Consider the following 25,311-nt stretch of genomic DNA (forward strand, 5'->3'; position numbering starts at 1 on the left):
AGTCTCAATACAGGTGCTCTAGTACCTGAAGGGAACTTACAGGAAAGATAGGGCAAGACTACTTATAAGAGAATGTGGTGACAGGACAAGGGTGAATGGGTTCAAATTGAAAGACAGTATGTTTACATCAGATGTCAGGAAAAAATTCTATACTCTGAGGGTGGTGAGGCACTGGAACTGGTTGTCCAGGGAAGTTGTGGATGCCCCATCCCTGGAAGTGTTCAAGGCAGCTTCGACAGGGCTCTCAACACTCTGGTCTAGTTGACCAACCCCCCTGGCCAAGGGGTTCAAACCAGATGATCTTTAAGGTCCCTTCCAACCGAAACCATTCTGTGATTCTATAATCCAGTCACATCCAGTCTGATACTTAAAACTGGGGAGATTGAGGATTTTGTTTCAAACTCACACAATCCTACCACTGAGGTGGATGGGACAATGCAACTGCAATAATATAGAATTCATCCCAAGGTCTTTCATTATATCAGTTATATAATTCTTTTTAGTGATGCACCTCTGAGCAACCCTTCCCTTTTTAAACTGGTGGAAGTGTAGGTTAGCTGTGGGCTAGAACGTACATAATGTGCAAATTATTCGTAGGTCTCCTTTCTGAACAAATGTTTCCAGAGATCACTGAAAAAAAGTAGTATGTAACAGCCTAAAATGCATCATTTTTCCCTCTCTTCCATAAGCACAGGGTAACGAAATAAGTATTTTAAGAGAAATATATCTTATATTTCTCTGGGATTTGACTCCCAGGAGAAAAGTAGAAGCATATAAAGCTATCAGGTGATCAAAGGTTTCAGGCTATTTCACAGCACACACATTCCTTTGGAATCCAATTCCAGTACAATCAAATAGCCACTTAAACTGGAAAACATGATGCGATTAAAACACACCCAGAAAAAAAATCTTCTGAAAATGCATTTTAAAATCTGTATTTAGCAAAGAAAGATTCCAAGATAATGTCACAAGCGCTACTGAAAGTTTTCAAGGGAGAAAGAGGAAAACCTCCTGCTCCAGATTACTAAGTGCATATTCAACTCCAGTTAGGCACAGCTTCAGCGTGGGATCTAGCAGGTCACCAGATATGGGGGAATGCAATATTGCAACTCATGGTGAGACTGAGTTGGTAATGCAAACACCAGCCTGTCTCCTTCTACTTTGATCTTTCTAAAGAGCCTGCAAAATTCCTTCATTTCCGTGTTTGGGTTCAGGGGGAGCCAGCAGACCTTGGCAAAATGCCTTTGACCTCTAATGGATGTTGGGCTGGTGCATATTCAGGGCATTCTTTGGGGTTGTTGTAGACCCCAGACCTGTGTGAGCCATGGCAACTCACTCCCCATAACCTACAAATCAAAAATTCCCTGAGAAGTAGGGGAGGAATGGGTGCAGGAGCGGATAAAGGGAGCTTTGCTCTCTCCCAGAGCTGCCAATTGCAAGACCAGTCACTTGGACAGACCTATCATCAGAGTGGCCAATACCAAACCACACACAGACAAGGAAGCACTCTTAAAAAGTTTTTATTAATTTTCATTGTTTTTTTTTTTTTAAAAAAACAAACCCGTCAGTGCAACAGTTCAGTATCCCCTTCCTATCCCCCATCAGTAAGCAGTAATTTTAAAATCAGGAAATACCGAGTGCTGAAGCCAATGGGTTAGCATTTTGCTATTATTTCCTTCTGTCAAACTCTGAAAAAGTCCTCTGTATAAATTAAACAATGAAAAAAATGTTATTTTCAATTCTATGTCATTACAGTCAACAGAATCATAATAATGCACCTAAAATGTGTGTCCACAATATATCAGGTATACATTTTTGGGAAAAGAGAAAAATGAAAAAAATATGACATTCTAAGCTTGTTAAAAGGATAATGGTCCCATATTTTTTATTACAGGTTAGCAAAACAAAATCCAATGGATTACAATATTTACATGTTATTTGAAAAATTAAGTAGTGATAAAAGCATGTCACAATCATTGTTTTTTTTTTTTTTTTTTTTTTCCTTTTTGGTAACCATTACAAACACCCAATCCAGGTATGGAACTGTTTAAATACATTTGAAATGAGGCCAATTAAAAAACAAATACAGACACAAAATGTGTATTTATACTTGTCCCTCCAATGTTTTTTTTTTATGACGTTCCCTCCCTATTTAAAAAAAAAAAAAACAAACAAAAAACCCAACAAAAAAATCAAAAAGAATCCCCCTAACACACAGTTGATGAATCCCCAAAAAAGCAAAACACCATGCTTCTCAAGTAGCACTTATTCCACAAATGCAACATTTTTGCCATCATTTTTATGTGAAGCTATCCAGGACAAAATTTCCTTGAGAGCCTCCTATTCTCCCCTCCCTCCCCCTCCCACAGATCCCCCCCAAAAACAAAAAAAACAAACGAAGACACATGCATTTCTAAAACTAGGTTTCAGTCAAGTACTTTCTACTTTTTGGAAAGAAACTTTTTTTTTTAGCTTTTGTTTTTTTGTCTTTTTTTTTGTTTGTTTGTTTTTTTGTTCACAATCAGAACATACCCATGGGCACCAGATCCTGTATTCGCTGCTCAGGCAAAACTCCAGTTAAGTTTGGTAGGCTTTCCACCCAAGAAGTAGTGCAGGATCAGCCACTTAGGTATGCAGGTTCCTATTTTCATTCGACACTGCTCCCCTCATGCTAAAAGCTAAGGAGGAGGGGAAAAACTCAGCAACTCCATCTTGAATTGAGTAAAAGTAGTTCTCCAGGCTCAATGTCATATGTAACTATTTCACCTCCGCTTGCAAAAAAGATGTGTTAACAGACAGACACCCCTCCCTCCCACCACACCAAAACAAAAAAGAAAACACGCACACCACAGACGAAATAAAAAAAAAAAAGGCATCCAATCTTAACGAAAAGTTACTGGTGTGAGACTGATCGATGTTAATATGACAAGCAACAGAATGGTTATGAGGACCCATGTGTTTGGCCCATGAGCTGCATAGCTGTGCTGTAAGTTTGGTTCTTTAGGTTTTTTTTTTAAAGTTAAAACTTCTTTGTTATCTCCATATGTTTAAAATTGACAACAACGAACAATAACAACAACAGCAACAACAAAAAAAATTCTATTCACAAGATCTAGTCTCCTTTCCCTGTCCCCCACTCGAAAAGAAATACTCATTTTACATGAAAAACTCAATTGTGCTGTATTTGTAACACCTCAGGCTGATAGAAAATAAACGTGTGGCAAACAAAACCGCACAATCAGTCACATGAAATTCTACCAAATACTAAAATTATAACCAAATACTAACAAACAGCTTACCTGGAATAAAGGATGACAATTCACAAACAGTTATCTAGGAATTAAAGTATCTCTCTCTTTTTTTTGTTTTTTTTTTTTACTAAAATAATTAAAAAAATCACAGTATTTTAAGAAATAAAACCCACACTGGGATTTTAAGCACAATTTGTTTTCCTTTCTTTAAAACTGTCTTTTTCTTCCTCCATTCACCACCTTGCCCAGCAGTCTCTCTACATTTAACCACAACAACAACAGGTAGTACTGACAAATGCAGAGATCTCCCTTGGTTAATTCTGAGGTACTAGGAAACAGGTGACTGTTTTAAGCAAAGCAGTTTCTGTTTTGTTTTTGTTTTCTTTTTTTTTGTTTGTTTGTTTGTTTTTTCTCTTTTTTTTTCTTTTCTAAAGCAGTTGCATTCAGTCTGGAAAAGCATTATGTATTAAAACTAGAAAAATGCACACAAATTTGTGTGCTGAAAAGTTGTCCCCCCACCACTTCTTCCATGCTCAAACGCTTCCATTCAAAACAATCGAAGTTCTCCACTGCAAAGCACGACATGTAATGTAGGAAACACGGGGAGTTGCTTCATTAGTCCAAGATGAACGTAACTTCCCGATGTCAGATCCAGAAGAAAAGATGCAGTGATGTAATGGAGCCACTTATTCCATCACTTAAATAACTTTAATATACACACACTCACACAGGTACCAGTGCTTTGAAAATAGATCATTCAGTCCTAAAAGCAGCTTTTTTTCTTCCTTCTGCCCACCCCACCCACCCATGCCATCCCGCTCATCTCTGTTCAAGTACGTCGATTAGACTGACACCAAACACTTATTCATTTTTGGCCTCTGAGTTGTCTTGGAGAGGTTTGTCAGCAGCTACCATGCTGACTGCAGTTTCACCATTGTGGGAGTAGTCCACCACCATTGTCTCAATGCCTTCTTTTTCTTCTGGCAGTGTGCTTACTGTTTCCTCCATGTCCTCCTTTGGCTGGTTGTCCTCACCGGTCCTGTGGTTGCTTTCGTTCAGCGCCCTGCAAAGCCAAGCAGCAGAGAACAGAAACAGTCAATACAGGGCACAGCAAAGCCAATCACATGAGGCAGAAAAACACATCACTTTCCAAAAAGGCAGACAGGCCACTGCCACCTCTGGCTCAAAAGAAGAGGAAGTGGAATGAAGTTACCACTGGCACCCACAATATTCTGGCTTTGAAACCAAATCTTTGTTCTGCGCTGGGACAGATATGAGTGAGAGGGAAGAACTCAAATTGTGACATTTAAAGTCTATTCCCCTTTTTCCAGTCCCCGGGTAAACAAGACTTACGAGACACCAAACAAAGGCACAGGAAAACAGTACTTTTCCGAAAGAGTTAATGATCCAATAAAACTTTTTATAGGTTTCAAGTACTCGTATTAGGACAGACAATACTATGGGTAAGAGAAGTCATTATTTATTGTCCCATCACAGTTAACCTACAATACTGTATTCAAATGTTTTCCACAAGTCAGCAACCTTGAATGAAATCTACTCTTTGAAGAAACTCTGGTCAGCAAAGAGATCTCTGCTACCAATGAGATCTCCATCAAAAGAAGGAAAAAGATTGTTCCAGAGATGCCTGTCTTATCTGTGATGCTATCATCCCACAGTGGGCAAACTGTCACAGAAAGGCAAACATTTAAAAAAAAAATCAACAGTACACTCAGATGAAGTTAATCCTGGCCAAGTGGTATTGACCCAAGGACAATCTTAAGTTTTGGAGTCATAGTTAAACCCCGCAGTCTTACTGCTGCCCTGAGCTGCAGAGTTAAAAAGGATGAATGAGAACTTCCTATGCAGAGACATCTGATGACTGTATCCATACCTTTAATAGACTTGTTCTTCATAGAACTGTGTTTGCTTTCAACACAGGGCTTTTTGGGAGGGGAGGAAAGGGGTGATACAGAGATCTAATCCTTCCTTTGGCTGTTTGGCAAAGGAATGCAAACCAACTTACATGCCATGTCTGAGCACGTGTCGTTCCCACTCAGAGCCTTCTGTAAAAGATCGGCCGCAGAACTCACATGGGAAGCGTTTCTCTGGAGCACTGCTGTCAGGATACATCATGGGATCTGGAAAAAGACAGCACAGCCCATGAACTCAGAAGTGCCAGAGTAAGAAGGGATCATTGTGATCCTACTCTGATCCCTTCTGCTGTACCTTCTCATCCTGGAGGACCAAAAGGACATTCCTGTCAAAAACTGTTTGAGAAAATGTAACTCCCACAAAGCAAAGTAACACTACGAGTGACAAATCCCATTCGAAATCCTATACTATCTCTGCAAATCAGGGTAAGGAGTTACTACTCCCTGTTCCTGTGTTTCAGCAAATGAAGAGACTGTGGAATTTTAATTCCAAACCAAAACTGGGAAGTTTAGGACTGACATGGCTTGAAAGCAAAATCAAAAAATCCACTCAAGTCCATCTATAATTTTTGAATTGGTAGCACAAATTTTAGGAAACACAGACTTGTTGCATTTAACATGTGACCCTCATAATATATTGACATCCTTTTACCAGGGAAGTCTAATGGATTAAGTCGCGCATCTTAACCACATAGGTGTTTCATCACATCCTAATCTTTTATACAAAGTGCTTGGGGCCACATTTGCAGAAGTGTCAAGTACCCAGCAATATGAGTGAAGTCACTGGCAGTTCAGGGAGCAGCATTCCTGAAAGCCAATTCCATGTGAACACAGCCCGCTCTCACAGAAGATGAAACATTTCCTCACAAATTAAGAAGATCACCACACAAGCCATTAAAAATAATTGCATGAACTATCTCACTTGATTCTTTTGCCGGAAATGAGACAGCACCATCTGCTCAGAGCATTAATTCCTTAGCAGGGATTATTTTAAGCAAGAAATCAACAGAATGTCTTTCTGACTTCTCCCAAACTACATAATAAAATGAAAGGGATTTTGCTTGATTTTGGTTCTGATCTTTGCTCACTTGATTTCTTCACTCTCATATTTACTCTGTTCAAGATCAGTCTGAACTCAAAATTGCTCATACATTCCCTATTATCCACATGTAAGCCCTGTATATGCATTTTTGTGACACATCTCAGTAGTTAGCCTTGACCTAAGTTTATATGAAATGGTTCTTGACATGTTTTTTTGCCTCTTCACCCTGGAAGAAAAAAAATCCACTTTGTATTCCTTATTGGCAGTGATTTATTATGTGGTTAAATATCATAAAGCTGCTGTGTCATGAGGAGTACCAGAATGTAAGTAAATGCCATTAGCTCAGTTTGTATCTGGATTTTAATACCTTATGCATGGTACAAATTTATAAACACATTGCAACACACAGACTAGACATGATGCAGGGAAAAATATTTATGGAGGGTAATAGTTTTAGAGGCAAAAGCTGCTGCTGTTCTGCATAAGAATATATCTATGGTGTAGTACACAACAGAATCTTTACTCTGGACCTCTGCAGAGAGGAGATATTAAACAGAGAGATTGTTTTGCCTAAAAAAGGGAGGAGAAGGAGCTGTGCAGACCGCAAGAGAGAAAACTCCAGCAAGACCTTGTTGTGGCCTTCCGGTTCTAAAAGGGGGATTGTAAGACGGAGAGCCTGTTTTTACTAGGGCCTGTAGATTCATTGCAAAGGGCAAGGGTTTAAAACTGAAAGAAAGTAGCATTAGATTGGACATAAGGAAGAAAGTTTTTAAGATGAAGGTGGTGAGGTCCTGGCACAGGTTGTCCAGAGAACCTGTGGCTGCTCCATCACTAGAAATGTTCAAGGCCAGGTTGAATAGGGGCTTGAAGCAACCTGGTCGAGTGGAAGGTGTCCCTGCCCATGGCAGGGGTGTTGGACTGTACGATCTTTAAAGGGTCCTTCCAACCCAACCCAGTCCAAGATTTATACCTGTAACTCTCATTAAGATTAGCGAGTGTTACTCTAGTAAAAGCCACACCTTTTCAGACAACACTACCTCGTTCATCTTTCTTCCCAATAAGTTTTGCTTCTAAGGATGTGAATTTGAGCTGCTTCCCTGGCAGAATATCAGAAGCTGCTCTTCTTTGGGGCCTGGAGAGGAGAAGTAACAGACTGCACACACACCTGACCTGTGTTTTTGCTGCATCTCATCACACACACAAGCACTCGTGGACATTTCACAAAATCACAGAAGATGCCGAGATGGAAGGGACCTACAAGGATCATCGAGTCCAACTCCTGGCCCTCCAAGGGACCATCCTCAAGAATCACACCATGTGCCCTAGAGTATCATCCAAATTTGCTGCCCTCCTTTGGACACTCTCTAATGGCTTAATATTTGTTTCTGTCTACTATGGAAAAACGCCTCTCAATTCCAACTTCTGCTAAGACCAATACACAAAGATCAGTAAAGACAGTCAGTCTCTCATAGACACAGTTCCCACCAGGGAGAGCTGTTCTTTGCATTGCCAGCAACTTCTTTTTCCTCCCTCATCTCCTTTTATACTATATCCTTTAACAGAAGCAAATTACTCTCTTCCTTTCCCGTTCAAGATTTCAGTTCAGCTCTGCTGAGCTCTGCTGCTCAGCTCTGCCTGTTCACGTGGGAAAGAGCCCTTCTTTGGTCTACTGTCCAACAGCTCATTAGGAGAAGCCACACACTCTTATTTGCACCTTCAGATTTGCACTGCACAGAGCAGCACAAAGTCAAAGTGGTGAATCTGGGCAGCTGTTTGACTCACAGGAAGAAATTCTGGTTCTCCCTAAGTCATAGACCTCAGAGGGTTCAGGCAGCACTTGCTTCCAGATACCTGGAGCACACGAATGCACTCCTAGCAAATCCCACTTTCTGCTAACACCACGAAGGCTAAAATTGTCAAATGCACCCCAGTAGCACACAGAATTGCATAGTTTAATCCGGTCTGAAAGCTGTAACAGCATTAGCCACCTTGACAGACTCTAAAACCACAGGTCTTGTCCTCTGCTAACAGGGCAAACCATTCCTGTGTTAGAAATATCTTCTAAAAATCCATAGGGATATGCCAGCAGGTAACTTAGCATCCAACTATGTCTTCAGTTCCTGTCTCGCTGGGACATTTTTCAAAAGTGTTCCTTGCATCTTTGCACCTTATAGTGGCAATTCACACAACCTGTCTTGAAAAATAATCAATAAAACTGAATCTTTTCCAGATATCTTTGCTGTAGTAGGCATAACTGTTTTCTGCATTTTGTACCTATTTTTGTATAATATATTACAAATGGTAACAGATTAAAAAGGAGTGAAAAATAACAGTGGTGAAACAGTGGGCCTACAGACCAACCAGGAGAGAATTCTTGCAAATCATTAAGACATTACTCACCCCTTGCTGACGTATTGATCACTGGAAACATAGGGATAAAACATCTACTATCTCTGCAAATTTAAAACTCCAGCACAGAAGATGATATTTTTTATACTTTCACAGCGTAACCTAAAGCAAATTTAAACAATGAACTTCACCTTGGGCTGTCCTCCCTCCCCATGGTGCATTTACAGGGATTTGTCAGGCCTGGCAGATAGCATTTTCTTCTCCTTGATCTCGATATCATGGCTTCCAAGGTCGCTCCAGCACCTGTGCTTGTATGTAACACTAAAGTAATCCTCACAAGGACAGCATGACTCTTCATCTCCTGCTAGCTGTGGGTCTACACAGAGCATTAATCAGCCTCCTACATCTCCAACTAAGGTGAACTAGTGCTTTAGTCAAACCATTGCACAATTCCTGTTCCAGTCATGAGGATCTGAGGGGCGAAGCTGTCCCTGAACAGACACCCAAGCATATTTACACGACTCCTAATGCTGAACTTTGAAATGCATATAGAACTAACATTCTTTAGGTCCTCCTCTTGATTTCTCTACCGCTCTACCTAAGTTCTCATGCAGGATATTTTTCATTAAAGCACAAGTGGTTTCCTATCCAATTGGCTTCCTTTCTCATTTAAATAAAAGCTATCACTTACCACACTTGAAGCTCCTCTGCTAAGTGCAGACTGAATTTATGGTGCAGGGACACCAAACAAAGTCAAGATGCTAAGGGGTTTTGATATTAAAAGGTCAGAAACATGATCTGAATCATTTTAGTTCTGTAAACTAACTCTGAATCCAGAAATGGGAATTTTTCAACGTCTGAAAATATGTAGCTAGACACATTTTCCTTTCTGAAAAATTCCTGACTGAGCTTTGAAAGCTAAAAATTGAGGAGCAAAAAGTTAAACATGGTGGTGTACCTTCAGCTGAGGCACACAGAACTTTGCTAACTGTAGCTGTCAGCATCAAGAAAATGGGTGACCCAAAATTCAAACCGTAAGTGGGCTAGAGTTGTGAACATACTGCATTTGAATTATCAATTGTGCACCAGAACTAGAAGACACACAGTTCACACCAGATATTGCAATAACCTGGTTTTCATGGGAGTTGTTGAAAAGGAAGGGCAAGAAACCCTTTGTTTAATTTACAGAGAACCTTACTTTTTGCCTACTGATCTAACTTCAACCAAACCAAAAGCATTAGTAAGCACGTGGCCCAGCCTTGTTAAAGTCAGTGGGATTATTCTTAGACACAAACTTAGGCAACATGTTTAAATATGCAAGAGTACAGACAGGTGGAGCACAGACCCATCCTGGCTCCAGAGCTGCCCACTGCAGAACTACAACAAGGCTGACTGACAAAAAATGCTGGGCACAGAGTAAATAACAGCCCATAAACCAGCCTTCATCCTTCACTTGAATGAAAAATGCTTACCAAAACAGAAAATCTGACAGATCACTAAAATACTCCACTTACATAGTTTTCCAAGCCCTTATAGATATCCTCTGCATGGGCAGGTAAGTCACAGATGCTATCTGTGCTTTTCCATGGTATGTATTCTCTTAACAGACAGAAAACTTGTCATGAGGATTAGAAACATGAGATTCCCATAGCAGCAGTGCCTGTGATAAAAGCCACATTCTGCTTCTACTGCCATGCCTGCTGCAGACAATGTGCTGTAGAATCAACAGCTGACCTCACATGGTTGGACTGGTGAGGTATGTTGTAGCGCCAAAAAATCCCCAGTAAAATAAACCCAACACATCAAAAAGCTGCACTGACCTCTCTCTTCAGTTTTGGGGCTTAACTCTTCATCTTTTTCTTCTTCATCACTGCTACAGCTCTCTGTTTTTCCTTTCATTTGTTCCAACTGGTCCAAGTTAACCCGTCCAACCAGCTCAAAATTACGACTCACCTTTGAAAGAAACACTTTTGTTAGCAGTCAGCACAATCACCAACTAATCTGAAAAATCATCACATATACAAAGCAAAATCAAGTACACCCCAAAGCTGTTGAGCTAGAGGTAGCATGCAGTCCCCCCCAATCAAATTAACACTCGTTTCTTTTCATCGACAGCAATAATCCTATCGCTGTTTTTTCTGCATTTCCCATTTTTACTTTTCAAAAATAAATGAGATTCAGCAACCCCCCTCATTTCTTCATCCAAGAAACGTAAAACACTAAGTAGCATCCTCTTTTTATGGCATTACTAAACCACTGTGATCAAACGCTGCCACTGCATATCCACACTGAAGGAAAACTCTTTGTGACTGGTTCATTCAGCTTTATTCATGAAAGGATGGATCTTTTTTTACTGAGCACATGGCTGCTGTGTGCCACATACACTTTCACTCATTAACAATGGATTAATTTTCATTACGAAGGGCTGCAAAGTGCTCTGAAAACTGATACATAGACTATAATGGGAACAATTCACCCAGCAGTCAAATTCAGCTAACCCTGGGGTGAAATGCACCAGCTACTTAACAGCTCACAGCAGCAGTATGAAAGGAGCAGCTCAGGGCATAGGATCCACCACATCCAACAGAAACAACAGAGCAGCAGTCCAGATTTACAGTGGAGGTGGAGAGCGTGGAGCATAACCAGGACACTGAGGCTAATACTTGCTGGATGACAAGTGCCCTCTGAGCTCATTGATCACTGCTAGGAAGGGTTTTGGATTCATCTTTCATGCAGAGAGACAGCCCTCCATCAGCACAAGTACTGAGCCACAAAGGCAGGAAGGACAGAGATGGAGGAATGAGTGCAGTACAACACCTCCTGCAAGATACTGAATGAAAATATCAACACCACTGACTATTCTTTATCCCTCTGTAGGAAAGGAAATGTCAATGATCTCAAGCAGGATGTGAATTGGACTGCAGTATATATCCAAATAGTAAAGCATCCTAAATGCAGTGGTGGGAAGACTCCTAGCATTACTCTTCAGATAGTTGTGATCAGGTTCTCTAACTTAACACATTACCCACTGAGATTTAAACAAACAGGACCACACTCAAGGCACTTAGTTCATATAAAGGAACTCTTTAAGGTGCAATATATAACTTGGGTATCTGAGCCCAGAACGTGGACACAAATTAGAGAGGTAAAAGTTAAGAAAGAAAAAAGGGGAAACGATACCCTAAACTACCAGCACCATCACTGCAGGTCCCGATTGGAAAGGAGAGCTAAGTAAGGAAATAATTTTCCCAGTCTGATGAACTGTGTTAAAAATACTGAGCAATAGTTCCTCCTGGATACACCAGGCACCTTGCTGTGATGACTAGGAGGTATGGAATATCTCATGTACTGTTTGAAGTGCAGAAGACTCTCCAGAAGTAATAAAGGGGGCAGACAAGTACAGCAGGCCAACATGAGCTAAAGTTTGTTTTTATAGGACAGCCAAATACTTTTTAAGCATGAAAAGATTTTTTTCTGGGACTTCTGCTACCAATACCTTCCATATAAATATATTCGGATGTACGGCAAAGTCATTCAGTCGATGAAGTTTTTAGTTGAGGACCTGGGCAGTTCAGTTCCAACAGGTGGAGGCATATAGCTGCCTTCCCTGGAAATCTGACAAGGAAGCACTCCAAGAAATACTCCAAAACACATCTCAGTTCTAAAACATAAATGTTTCTCAGCTAGCAGTTACAGAAATTCAAAGCTAACAGTCTGTGGAAAGCCTTTAATGGCTTCTCAAAGACTGGGCCTGGTGCGCACTCAGGTAATCCACAAAAACTCCAAAGCAGTCTTAACTTAGGACCTAGTTAGACTTGCTGTCTATCTTTCCCTTGTTAAATGTAAATGGCGATGTATAGCCCTCTTTGTTATTAAAATATGCACGGCATGTCACGCTGCTGAAGTTACCAGAGCAATCTTATGTTTGGAATATCCTGCCTTTTACAGGGGCTGAATCACACTGCCTTAGTATTGTTTCACAACCCTTCCCACCACCCCACTCCTTTAAATAAACCTAGCATACACAGGAGCCTTTTCCAGATAATCATACTCTGCATGCAACAATCTGCCAATTCTGATCAATCTGAACAGCTTTAGGAACGCTTATTTCTCAGTTTCTGAAGGAAAAAAAAGAAATAATGAGAAAAATGAGGCAGGCAAGCGCAACATGGGATTAGTTTCCAAATTTGGGGAGGGAGACAAAAAAACCCCCAAACAGTGTCAAGTTGGCTAGTCAGACATGCAACTAAACTAATACAGCATTTGCAAAGGGGTAGATTGCCACAAATTAAAACTATTTGGATGTTACCTTGTGCTCATCTCGAAGGTGAGCATCCAGCTCCTCTGTGTGTTTGGTCTCATAGTAGCAGAGTTGGCATTTGTAAGGTTTCAGTTCATTGTGCTTCTCTATGTGCTGCTGCAAGCTCTCATCACTGGAGCAAGTAAAGGTACACTTATCACAGCGGAAAACAACTCCCTGCAAGTACTTGGACAGTTTGGAACGGCAGACTTCAATAGGAACGACCCGCTCTTCTGTAGGGACAGGACAACATTCACTTAACAAATTTTATGAAATACCAGGCCAACACGTCAACAGTTTGGGTGCTGCCACTGGCACAAAGGATGGGATATGCTGTACGGGTAGGTAGTCTGTCTATGACAGAATGGGACCTATTAAAATAACACAAGAAAACAACCCTGCAATCACAGGGTTAATCTTTAAAAGCTACAAACACAGGTGTCCTCACAGACCTAACTGCTTGTTGGGTGGTGAGGATAGGAATGGAAGTTTTGGGGCAAATGAGACTCCATCTGCGAGTCAGAGCAGCAGAGCCAAGGAATACAAAACCAGCCATAAATCAAGCCAGACCAAAAGTCCATTTTGGTTCAGCACTCAACAGCAGCCAGGAACAGCTTCTAGAAATTTAATAAAGAGGGAAGCTGCAGGGTGCTTCCCAATGCATCTTTTATATAGAGCCAGCCCACTGCTGGCTCTATTTAAATCGTAACCACTGTCCTTGTAATCACATCTAAACTGCTCCCTGGGGATCGAGAGTGCAAGCAAGGTAGCACCTTTTCCTGGAAAGGGCTGGGCGGTTAACGCAGGGGCAGAAACTTCCCAACACACCCAGAGCTTTCAGAAGGCTCAGGCTAAAAATCTGCAGGCATGATGTACTGCAAATGCTCTTGCTGAGTTTCTAAACTCTGTACTTCTCAAAGCACTGATGTTTAACAGAGCTGCAATTAATTTCATGTCATTTGACACACCAGAATTCGATGTGCCTTAACATTCCTCCACTGTGGTGCTCTCCGAGATGTGTGCACAAGGGAAACTCAGAATGTGACTGTTCAGCAGAGAGTCACCAGATCTTCATTACGGGCTTTTGATACTCAACTGGCATTTTGAACTAGAACAGTGAAATTTAATACTATTGATCCTTATGGAGTGTAGGTTAAAGGAGGGGTTTGATCCTCCCCATCCACGTTCATCCTTCATGATAGATGAAAAAAAAAGAGGCCTGAATCTCTCATGGTAGATATGAATGTGAGATGTAGCAATGCACACATGGATCTGAGCCAATGGGCCCTTTTCTTTAGTGAGGAGGGTAATATTACACCCAAAGACAACTACAGAAACACACACTCCCCTCCCTCACAAGTAAGACTTTTCCTACAGCTCAACAAAATACTCCATCATGCTCAGCTTCTCCCTAAACAAAAAACTTGTCCCATCTCATAATTTCCTCTCTGGCCACTACAAAAAAGTTTTCCCCAAAAGTATGCCTTAACAACAAAAAAAACCAAACCAAAACCCCTACCTGTAGAGTTGTGATTTTTTCCTACACCAACAATAGCTTTTTTAGCTATAAAGAAACCAAGTTGCGGCCATTCAGGGTGGAAACAGAGGACGGAAGAATAGGGTCTATCTAACAGACAGCAGAATTTAAAGTTGTGGTGCTGAGATCATTAAAAATTTTTTTTACAAGGTTACTGCAGCTGTGTGCTTTTGACTCACAGAAATAAATGACACGGTTTCAAAAGCGAAAAGGTCAAGTGAAGTTTTCAAAAAGGGAAATACTAATTAAAATATTTTTAAAATCACTTTTCCTCTAGCACCTGGCACAGATAAAAAAAAGCTAAAACATGGGATGGTATAAAACTTTGTATCTACCAGTCTGGAATAATGCAGCATTCCCTAAACAGTAGCAAAGCCCATTATCTCACAGTCACACACACACACACACACACACATGCACTCCTCAAATCAAAGGCAGCACAGTAAGAGGAGAAAAGCAAAATAAACATAAACATCAACTCTAGCTGAAGGATTTCACTTTCAGTGAATGATTTAAAACTTTCACATGATGTATTCACGCCAGTGAACTTCCTCCAAGAAATGATTTTGATACTTGCAGGGTTTGCTTGGATCTGGAACCTTACATTTTGTAAGGCGATGTTCTCATCTCCACCTTGCCTCTAAAAAGCTCTGTTTATTTATTTACTCATTTAGAATGCACTTTTTATATCTGGGCAACTGACAAGATTATAGCAAACCATAAAACCCCATATACAAATTGAAGAGGCAGTTTCTTTACCCACGTGTAGACTTCTCCAAAGTTCAGCAGTGTTTAAACAAAGACTACTGCAGACACCTCACAAGAAGATGTCAAAGGTTGAACTTGATGACCTCTGAGGTCTTTTCCAACCTAATTAAATCTGTGATTCTTTGAAAAACTAATTGTATTGTTCAGAATAAATTAAAGGCCAACACCTCTGCTGGTCATGGAGCAAGAATTCATTGTCTCCTCCTGTGCCTTTCTCCTCTCCCCAAGCCTGCCAGGGAGAACTAGAGAGCCAAACTTCTCTTCACCAACCTGCAGCAGTCTCCGGCTGGCTCAGCCCCCTGTGATAGGACACCTGTAGTGAGTCTGTGCTCCATCTGTACCCGTAGAAGGGAGGGGTGAAGTGCTTTTACACTTGTGAGGGATAGGTGATGCATGAAAGAAGCTCCTGGAAGCTCTAATTCTTAATGGGAAGCAAATTTCTTGCCTGTGTTTTTGTGTTGTTTGTTTTTTTTTTCTCACTAGGCATTCAGGCTTCTAGCTGTTATTGCTTTAGCCCCGTGAAATTCAGCTTCTGTAGCCACTCATTAGGAGGCAAATATATTCTCCATTTCAAGTACATTTGAAATTTCACCAAGGATTAGGGGTGCAGCAACCTCGAAGTAATGTAAGAGTCATGCATCCGTAAACATGTCTTTTACACAAGAGGAACATTAATTATGAATGGATCAAATCCTACACTCCTGATTTTACAAACTGCACCACTCCATCTACCTCAAACCCAATTTTCTTGGACCACAGCTCAGGGCTATGCCCTTGCTTTACCAATGCAATGGCTGTAAAAAAGGAAGGCTATCTTAGACTTCCTTCACTATCCCTCAGTCTCTCTTTCAGTGTCTGTCAAATCTTGTCAAAATTGTCTGCTTCAGCTGCTATGCAATAAACACTGGTAGAGGGTTCTTTTTTAACTGGGTATATGCACCAAAAATAACTTTAAGTAAGAACCTTACTTCCTTTATTGTTACTTGGACATGTGATGTCAAAGAACCTCTGTCTTTCCCTCGGTGGCCTTCAAGACTCTTTGTCAGCTATAATCCCACTTGCATTAAAACTTCTTTTACTCTGTTTTACCTCTCCCAACACTCTAGTGCACAGCCCACTATGTCCTTTGTTTGTTTCAGCAGCAAAAACTCCTGAGGTTGGTTTGAAGGAACAGTTCCACAGAAGAACAGAACCACAGGAGGTAAAAACCTCCTGGCAACTGGTCATAAACAGCTCTGCACAGGCAGTGCAGGTGCCTGAGCTCATGAAGGGCTCTTCCACTTCTGCAAATGGACACTCCCAGTGTCCAGTATTGGGAAAATACCCCAAACCCATCCAGTTCCACCTCAGGTTGTCTATTTTAAAGTTCTGTCAGTGTCTACTGGAGCCTTGGCACAGCCACAAAACAGAGTATATCTCAGCAGCACTTGCACAGGGGTTAACTAAACCCTCTTCTACTCTAAAGTGGACTAATTCTGGATTACGTTCTCAAGATGAGCAAAATCTGACACAGCAACACCTTCAAAGATGGGAAGTAAAAGCTGAAGCACCTGCCAAACACTTACAACCAAACCTGGCAGCTTTGTAAGGTGCTTTCTGAACCACTGACAGGTCATTTTCCCCAGATGTTGCCTCTGAACAGCCCTGCTAGCAGAGAGAATTTGTATGAGTTCTGCCAAACTCACTGCATTGGTACAAGAAGGACTTGAAGCTACCAACACTGAGAAGTGGTATGTTACAAGGAATTATGATAGCACTTGTCACGCCAGGATCTCCTCCAGGAAAAAGATGGCATGCAAAACTTGTGTTTGCTCACCACCAGTACCCTACTGTGAAACTCTGCCCAACCTGCAAGCAGGCAGAGTGCCATCCCAACACATGGGTTTGGATTTCGGCAGCCAACAGACCATCTACAAGCATCAAGTGTGATAGCTGTGGGCAGGAATCCCAGCCTAGAGAGCCCAAACTGCTGTCTATTCTCAGCTAGAAAGCCCACAGCTAATAAAATATAAAAAAATCCATAATCTCACTTTTAACAGGCTTAAAAAAATTAAAATAAATAAATAAAAAAAGGGGAAGAGGTGTAGATCGAAAAGAAGCCTTAAAGAAAACCAAAAATGAGATAATTGGTTTGATTCTAAGAAGGAGGAGGAGAAAATAAAAAGCAACCAAGGGATATTTTGGGGCCCCTCTGGTTAGGTGATAAACTTTGACAGTGAGTTTAGGATAGCAAGGCCTTTATGATAACAAGGACATAAGCAGGAAACAACTCTGGCCTAGATCAAAGCTGTAAATTAGGACAACTCTTGCTAAACAGGTGCTTGATGACTGCCAACTACGCTAGAGGAAAACTTTAAAAACAATTTCAAATCTTCCCCTGTTTCAGCAGTGGCAAACTTTGAAATTTTACAAGGAATAAATAAGACGCATGGTTTAGAAATGAAACAAAAAGACACTCAAGGGCTAATGACTTATTCAACATACTTGTCCTCAAATACAGAGAGGGGAAAATTTAATGACAAGGGCACTGTTCAGCATTCCCCTTGTCAGGTATGGTCACACACACAGATGTTTGTTACCTCTGTGCAGAACTATGTGGTCAATCATGTTGCGTTTGTATTTGGTGTGATAGAGACAAAGAGGGCAGCGAAGGTCTTTGGGTCCTTCCTCGGGGACTGCCGAATGCCCAGCTTCCACGTGCATAGTAAAAGCAGATCTGTGGAACAGGAGGGAGAGATGAAAGCAGTCAGGAGAGGTGTGCAGAGAAACGAAGTGTCACAAGCTCTATAAGAGATGTGTCATGTAAAATGGTGCAGATGCCACTCATCCCTGTCTTCACGGTGTTGCGTGGCACTGCAGTGAGGCTGCTCACATGAGTAACACATGAGCAGAGGTATTTGCAGGCCTGCATCCTCAAGTGACAATCACTCATTCTGACAAGATACTCTTTTGCTCTATGGTCACATTGCTATAGTTAAGATAGCAACAGAATTCCCATCCTTCGTGCTTATCATTCGTCTTCAGGCTGAAATACTCAGTGTACTTTCTCTAGCAAAGGTTAAATTTTTAGCAAGTTGAACAAAATCTATTAACTGTTCTGGACTTGCAAAGGTGAGGACAAACTTATTTCTGCAGGCAGATAACACTCTTAAACATCTCTGTCTTTGCAGGACAAGCCCCAAAACAGATAAACTGTTCAGACTGAGGGTACAAAAGTGATTTGCATTCACAGTGAGTTTGGCACTGAGTGGTTAACTTTTAAAGCATCAGCTATAATGATCTGAAAACCCAAGACTAAGAATACTGTATTTATTAGTGTGGAAGAGTGTATGAATACACCACAGGACTTCCGAACAAAAAATATCATGCTGGCATTAAAATGGCTGCATACTTAGGAGTTGCAAGAGATATGCATACAGAAGAAATTAACTGTACATTTATCTAACCATAAGCTCAACTACTGAAGTTTACAGAGGTCTCTATAAACTTAAGGCACTTGGTAATTTTTTCCCAAAGCTTGCAAAAGCTAAAGGGCTTGACACATTGAACTAGAGTTAAAAAGTCTCTTAGATTTTCTTCAAGACTGTTAGCTTGAACATGAAGCAACTTATAAGTGGCTTTGGACCCAATCCAGCAATCCCTGAATTCTACAGGTATATTTGTATCATCTTCAGTGAGTGCTTTTACACATTTAAGTTTCTATGGTGGCTTTAAAAGGGGATTGGTATGGGGTGGTTTTTTTGCCTCCCCCTCCCTTTTTTGAAGACAGAAAATATGCTGTGTTTCTAACAGAAGCACAACTTAATTCCTGAATGTTTGAGACACCACATGGAAGAACATTACTCCCTTACTAAAAACATGTTCAAATGCTACTTGATTTAAGATTATTTCATAACATTGAGGTAAAAGAAAATGCCACTCACAAGACACAAACAGACTGGACTCGAAAATTTCTGGTAATATTTAAGATAGAGAATAATCAGGAAACAAAGCACAAGCAATAAATTTTAAAACACAGAGGCAGCAAGGGGCTGAAGCAACAGAAGCCAGAGACATGTAACTAGAGGTTGCTCTTATGTGGATTCTCTCAGGTTTGTGCTCAACATTTTCTTCAACAGAATTCCTTCCCTTTATCTAGTCCTACTACCACTGGTCTCCTAAAAACAACTTCGAGGCCTTAATTGTCATCTTAGGGTGTTATACTCGAGAGTCCAGCACATCATGGGAAAACAATGAACCACACAGGTACACCAGGATTTTTTTTTTCCATTAAAGAACAGCTGAAAATACACACACAAACCAACACACAAGGCACCCAGTCCTTAAATTTAAATAACTGGATTTTCTAAAATGTCTCTATATGCTTTCAGATATGCAAGGGGATAGCACCTTTCTAGCATTTAAGCTAGAAAGATTGTGGGAAAAATGAAATTACATTAAAAAGGTTTCTTCAGAAAGGTGTCTCCCTAGGACACATGATTGCCACACGTTTCATGCAGGAAATGACCTTATTTCTGCAGAGAAAATTTTCACACTTAAGGATAAAGGAATCATGAAATGATAGTTTTCAATTCTTAGAGAAGTAAGGAGGGGGTTCAGCAGAACTGCCACCTTGGACTTCCAGAGGGCAGAGTATGACCTGCTTAAGAGACTGATTGAGAAAATCCCTTGGGAGGCCATCCTGAAGGGCAAATGAGTCCAGAAACATTGGACTTGTTCAAAAAGGGAGTTCCAAAGGCTCAAGAGCACGCTGTCCCCATATGCTCAAAGATCAGCCAGTGGGGAAGACAGGCCTGGGTGAACAGAGAGCTGTGAATGGAACTTGCAGCAAAAAAGGAGTTTGACACTTTCGGAGGAAGGGTCAGGCCACTCAGGAACACAACAGGGATGTTGTGAGGTTATACAGGGAGAAAAGTAGAAGGGCCAAAGGGTCAGGCCACTCAGGAACACAACAGGGATGTTGTGAGGTTATACAGGGAGAAAAGTAGAAGAGCCAAAGCCCAACTAGAACTTAATCTGACTACTGGTTTAAAACAGTAAAAATGTTTTTTTAAACACATAAGTAACAAAAGGAGGGCCAAGGAGAATCTCCATCCTTTATTGGATGCAGCAGGAAACAATGGCAAATGACAGGGGGAAGACGGAGGGACTTAATGCCTTCTTTGCATCAGTCTTTAGAATTAAAACCAGCTGCTCTCAGGGTACCCCACCACCTGAGCTGGAAGACAAAGATGGGAGCGGAATGATGCCCCATAATCCCTGAAGGAATGGTCAGTGACCTGCTACGCCACTTAAGAGACACACAGGTCCATGGGGCTGAATGGGATTCATCCAAGGGTACTGAGGGAGCAGGTGGAAGAGCTTCCTGAGCCACTTTCTGTCACTGACCAGCAGTCCTGGTAAACTGGGGAGGTCCGAGGGCTGGAAGTTGGCAAACGTGACACACATCTACAGGAAGGGTTGGGAGGAGGATCTGGGGAACTACAACCCTGACTTCAGTGCTGGGGAATGTCATGGGGCAGATCATCCTGAGTGCCATCATGCAACATGTACAGGACAACATGGGGTCAGGCCCAGCCAGCCTGGGTTTAGGACAGTCAAGTCCTGCCTGACCAGCCTGGTCTTCTATGACAAGGTGACCCATCAGTGGATGAGGAAAAGGCTGTGGATGTGTCTACCTGGACTTTACCGAACCTTTTGACACATTTTCCCACAGCATTCTCCTGGAGAAACTGGATGCTCATGGCTTGGATGAGTGCCCTGCTCACTGGGTGCAAAACTATCTGGATGGCCCAGCAAGTGGTGGGCAATGGAGTGATATCCAGTTGGGGCCCTTCACCAGGAGTGTGCACCAGGGCTTTGTACAGGGGACAGTTCTGTTCCATATATTTATCAACAGTTGGGATGTGGAGATCGAGGGCATCCTCAAGTGTGTTTGCTGACCAAGCTGGGCAGGAGTGTCGATCTGCTGGAGGGCAGGAAGGCTCTGCAGAGGGGTCTGGATGGGATTGATTGATGAGCTGGGGCCAGTTGTGTGAGGTACAACAAGGGGAAGTGTTGGGTCCTGCGCTTGGGTCACAACCCCCTGAAGTGCTCCAGGATGGGGGAAAAGTGGCTGGAAAGTTGTATGGCAGGAAAGGACCTAGGGGTGCTGGTGACAGGAGCTGAACATGAGCCCAAGTGTGCCCAGGTGGCCAAGAAGGCAAATGGCACCTGGCCTGTACCAGCCATGGTGTGGCAGCAGGACAAGGGCAGTGTCTGTCCCTGTGCTGGGCATGGGTGAGGCCCCACCTCAAGTTTTGGGCCCCTCAGACAAGAAAGACATTGAGGTGCTGAAGTGTGTCCAGAGAAGGGAACAGAGCTGGGAAAGGGTCTAGAGCACAAGTCTGATGAGGAGAACCTGAGGAAACTGGGGTTGTTTACCCTGGAGGAGACTGAGGGAGGGACCTTCCCACTCTCTACAATTCACTGGAAGGAGGTTGTAGCCAGGTGGAGGTCAGTGTCTTCTCTCAGGAAACAAGTGACAGGACAAGAGGAAACAGCCTCACGTTACAGCAGGGGAGATTTAGATTGGATATAAGGAAAAACTTCTTCCCAGAAAGGGTTGTCAGGCATTGGAAGAGGCTGCCCAGAGAAGTGACTGAGTCACAATCCCTGGAACTATTTAGAAAAAGTGTAGATGTGGCACTTAGGAACATTATTTAATGGAGGACTTGGCAGTGCTCGGTTAATGTTGACTTCATGATCTAAAAGGTCTTTTCCAACCTAAACAATTCTATGATTCCATGATTTTAAAACCTACTGCAAGGACTTACTGTGCTGTTGTCTGTAGCAGATGGTATCGGCTGTTGTAGGAGAGAGGAAAATGGATTACATGGATGCTGCTGTGATCTGGCATGGCATTTCCTATGTTTCTCTCCATGGTCAACAGTGGCCATGTTTCTGTTAGCTACAGCCAGCTCTCAAAGATCTCAGAAGTCTTTTCAAGTGCTAAAAAACCCCTTATGAGTTCAGTTTATCTGTTTTGCACAGTACTTACTTAAAGCCTGTATAAAAGGAACAATCTTTGCACTTGAAGAGTTTCTTCCCTCCATGTTTGTCACGGTAGTGGCGTCGAATGCTCTGTATGTAACCCGAGGAGAATTCACAAAATTCACAGTTAAGGATGGCTTCCGCTTTTTCCACTCCTGCAGCACTCCCAGAAAGTGGGATTGGGCTGATGTTGTTGTTCCTGGCCAAAGCTGCAGACTGGTAGTGGTTCAACTGCTGCTGAACATCAGGAGGCTCAGAATATGAAGAGTCTGTAGAGAAACAGAGTGAAGTTGTTATTCCAGGTGGATCAATAAATCTGAAAAGGTTTGATGCCTGCTCCGGAACATCTTGGCTTTTAGAGGGGGTTGATCAAGATGTAAGTTACGAAACTAATCCTGCTTTCTGAAGGGAGTAAGACGTATAGGACTTCTTAATCTAATCTAATGTGTATTCTACAATTTAAAAGGGGATCAGTACAAATTACGATTTTTAGATCTGATTTGGGGAGGAGAGGAGTGATAGATTCAAATTAAAAGTAGTCTAAAAAGAAGTCTGACTTTAAGACACTTCATTGTGAGGGTAAAGCTCATGAATCATACTGACAAATGTTTTATGTGTTTGGTGCATAAATCAAACCAGACTCTCTCAAGGTGAAGGTCTGGCACAGAATATACATAAATAGGCTATCTATAAAGGGAAAGGGAAAAAAAAAAGAAGATAAATAAATGGATACTCTTCCCTACTCATTCATGGAATTATTTAAGAAACTCATATCAAAAGTTAACTTTAGAATATGACACAATTTTACTTTGTCCCATTTGAAGAAGTCTTCATGAAAGGCAAATTCAAATGTTCCTAGCTGATGATGTCTAAAATTAGGTCATCACTGGAAAAAAAATAAGTTTAATCATAAATTCCAGTAAAACAAACCTTTAAACCATTATGTTTTGCTACAGAGAAAGAGATCTCTCTTTACATGTGTGACTGTATAGACACATCCCTTCTACCAGCCAGGAGAACTCTGTCACATCATTTTCACGGCATGTGGAGGAACACAGTCCAGAGATGTCTCAGTACTGAAACTGAAAGCTGTAACATGTTAGCTGGACCCCAAAAAAAACACGGGGAAAGAGGCGGGGTTATGTTGAACCCTTCGCAACACACTCCTTGAATGTGGAGGTTAGGAATTCATCTGCTTTGTTCTAATATAACACAGAGCTGACCATGAATGGCACAAATCAAAGCAGACAAATAAAGCACAGATGAATTTCAGTGCAATTTTCCTGAATAGAAGACAAAAGGCTCTTTTCCTAAGCTTTCTAGAAAGGGAGAAAAAAGCAAGGGGGGGGGGAAGTCAGGATACAAACTGTACTAGCCACCTGCTGCTTTGATGTGTACTTCATTTTCCAAAGCTTAATTTCCCAAGGCTAGATATATAGGAATTCTTTAAGAGATACACTTGTGGGAACTTAACACCATCCATTCTAACCAATTAGTACGGAGAAACAAAAGACAAACAGGCCTATACAGCACTCAGTGTGGGGACTTCTCCACCTGTCTTCAACAGAGCAAAATGCTTGCCTCCTTTTCTCACTACCACAGAATATACATGCCTAAGAAATGAATAACAAATAACAACAATAAAAAACCCAACCCAAACACAGAGACAAAACAGACACAGGACATAAATGTCTCTGGGCTCCCCTGGCTTTATCACCAGGTGTACAGCAAAGACAAAAGGTAGACATGAAAGATTCTGGTAAAATGAATGAAACATTTTTTGTTTTTCTTAACCAAGCCCCATGAACTGAGGCTGGATTACAATGCAGCATTTATCATCTCTTGCTTCCACTCCTTCTACAGCAGGTTCGTTCACCAAGAGGGCTCACAGTGAGCTCCACTTGTTTAAATGTCAAGGCTTTCTTTTCCTTGTGCTTGTAACAGGCTCCCCATTTCCTTTACTCTGGCACAGGACGGGCCCGAGGAGCCACTTCCTCTGCAGAAGTCTCTTTTCTCTCAAAGGTAGCACCTTTGGAATGGGACGTTGAGGACCAAAACAGTGTATGGTTCAGAGTGGATTTGCTGCAGCCTGGTGCCTGGGTTTTATCAGTGATTCTAAAAGCCCAAAACACAGACAGATTTCCTGACAGGGGGATGTATAGCAGCCCCAAAAAAGTTCTTAGCATTGCAGATAGCTCTTTTTTGTATGTATACCAGTCAAATCACTCATACGGTACTGACTGAAGTCTACTTTTTGGCTCACTATTCCCCTTCTCAGGAAGAAGGGATCAAAAATTTCTACAACATCATCAAGGTTCCCAGCCAAAGCCTCAGCAACATCCATGGCTAAGAAAGTTACAGGTCTAAAAATTATTATTTGCAGCAGAAGGAAGTTCTGCTGTTGTTTGGAAGATCTACTGTACTTCAGATGCTTTTATTTCCCCTATCATCTGGTGTCTATTAATCCAGCTTTCCAAATTTCATTTGGGTATTTACAGAGCTCTGTGGAATCTGCCATGGGAAAAGTGCAGAAGTAGACAGCTATATTTCAATTCTCACAGAAAAGAAAGCACATGAAGTAGCTCTCCTTGTCATCAGGAATAGCCAAAAGTAAATTCTACCTTTCATGCTGGCCACCTTACAATTTTTAGTATATTGCTCCATTACAATTGAAATAGCTATGATATTTAGAGAAAAAACAACCATCTGAAGAGCTTATCCAGTGTGTCTTACCCTTAAACAATGGTAGCATGCATATCCCTAATGTATTCTTCACTTTCTCCCCTGCCAAATGCTTTCATTATTTTGCAATCTTTCTGCAGTGCAAGATTTAGCACTTCCTGAAGGAAAACACTCAGGATTAACATGTATATAGGGCTTCTATTACTGTCTGAGAATCAGCTTGCCACATCCCGGCATCCAGATGCAACCCAGCTCCATGAGGGACACTTTGGGCACAATCCAAATCCAACTAATGGCATGGGAAGTTTTCCACTGGGTTCAGTGAACCTCACCTTTATCATGCCCACTCCAAAACCAGTGAAGGCAGGGGAATGACAGAAACTGATTCGAGTTTGCTGCCAAACAATGTGTTTTAGCAC

At 41.6% G+C, this 25,311-nt stretch overlaps 1 protein-coding gene across 3 annotated transcripts in view; it reads right to left on the reverse strand.

Annotated features, from left to right (window-relative positions):
* Positions 1-1,504: 1,504 nt before the first annotated feature.
* The window catches only part of ZNF462 (zinc finger protein 462), a 91,921-nt gene continuing 68,114 nt past the window's right edge, over positions 1,505-25,311 (reverse strand). For all 3 annotated transcript variants that reach the window (XM_032674971.1, XM_032674969.1, XM_032674970.1), the window contains 6 exons: positions 22,218-22,479; positions 17,758-17,894; positions 12,883-13,106; positions 10,394-10,526; positions 5,275-5,389; positions 1,505-4,314 (listed from right to left, as the gene is read on the reverse strand). In XM_032674971.1, coding sequence (XP_032530862.1) covers positions 4,113-4,314; positions 5,275-5,389; positions 10,394-10,526; positions 12,883-13,106; positions 17,758-17,894; positions 22,218-22,479 — 1,073 coding nt within the window. In that variant the 3' untranslated portion in view covers positions 1,505-4,112. The remainder of the gene's footprint in view (positions 4,315-5,274; positions 5,390-10,393; positions 10,527-12,882; positions 13,107-17,757; positions 17,895-22,217; positions 22,480-25,311) is intronic.

Source organism: Chiroxiphia lanceolata, chromosome Z (assembly GCF_009829145.1).
Source record: "Chiroxiphia lanceolata isolate bChiLan1 chromosome Z, bChiLan1.pri, whole genome shotgun sequence".
In the NCBI taxonomy this organism is placed as follows: Eukaryota; Metazoa; Chordata; class Aves; order Passeriformes; family Pipridae; genus Chiroxiphia; species Chiroxiphia lanceolata.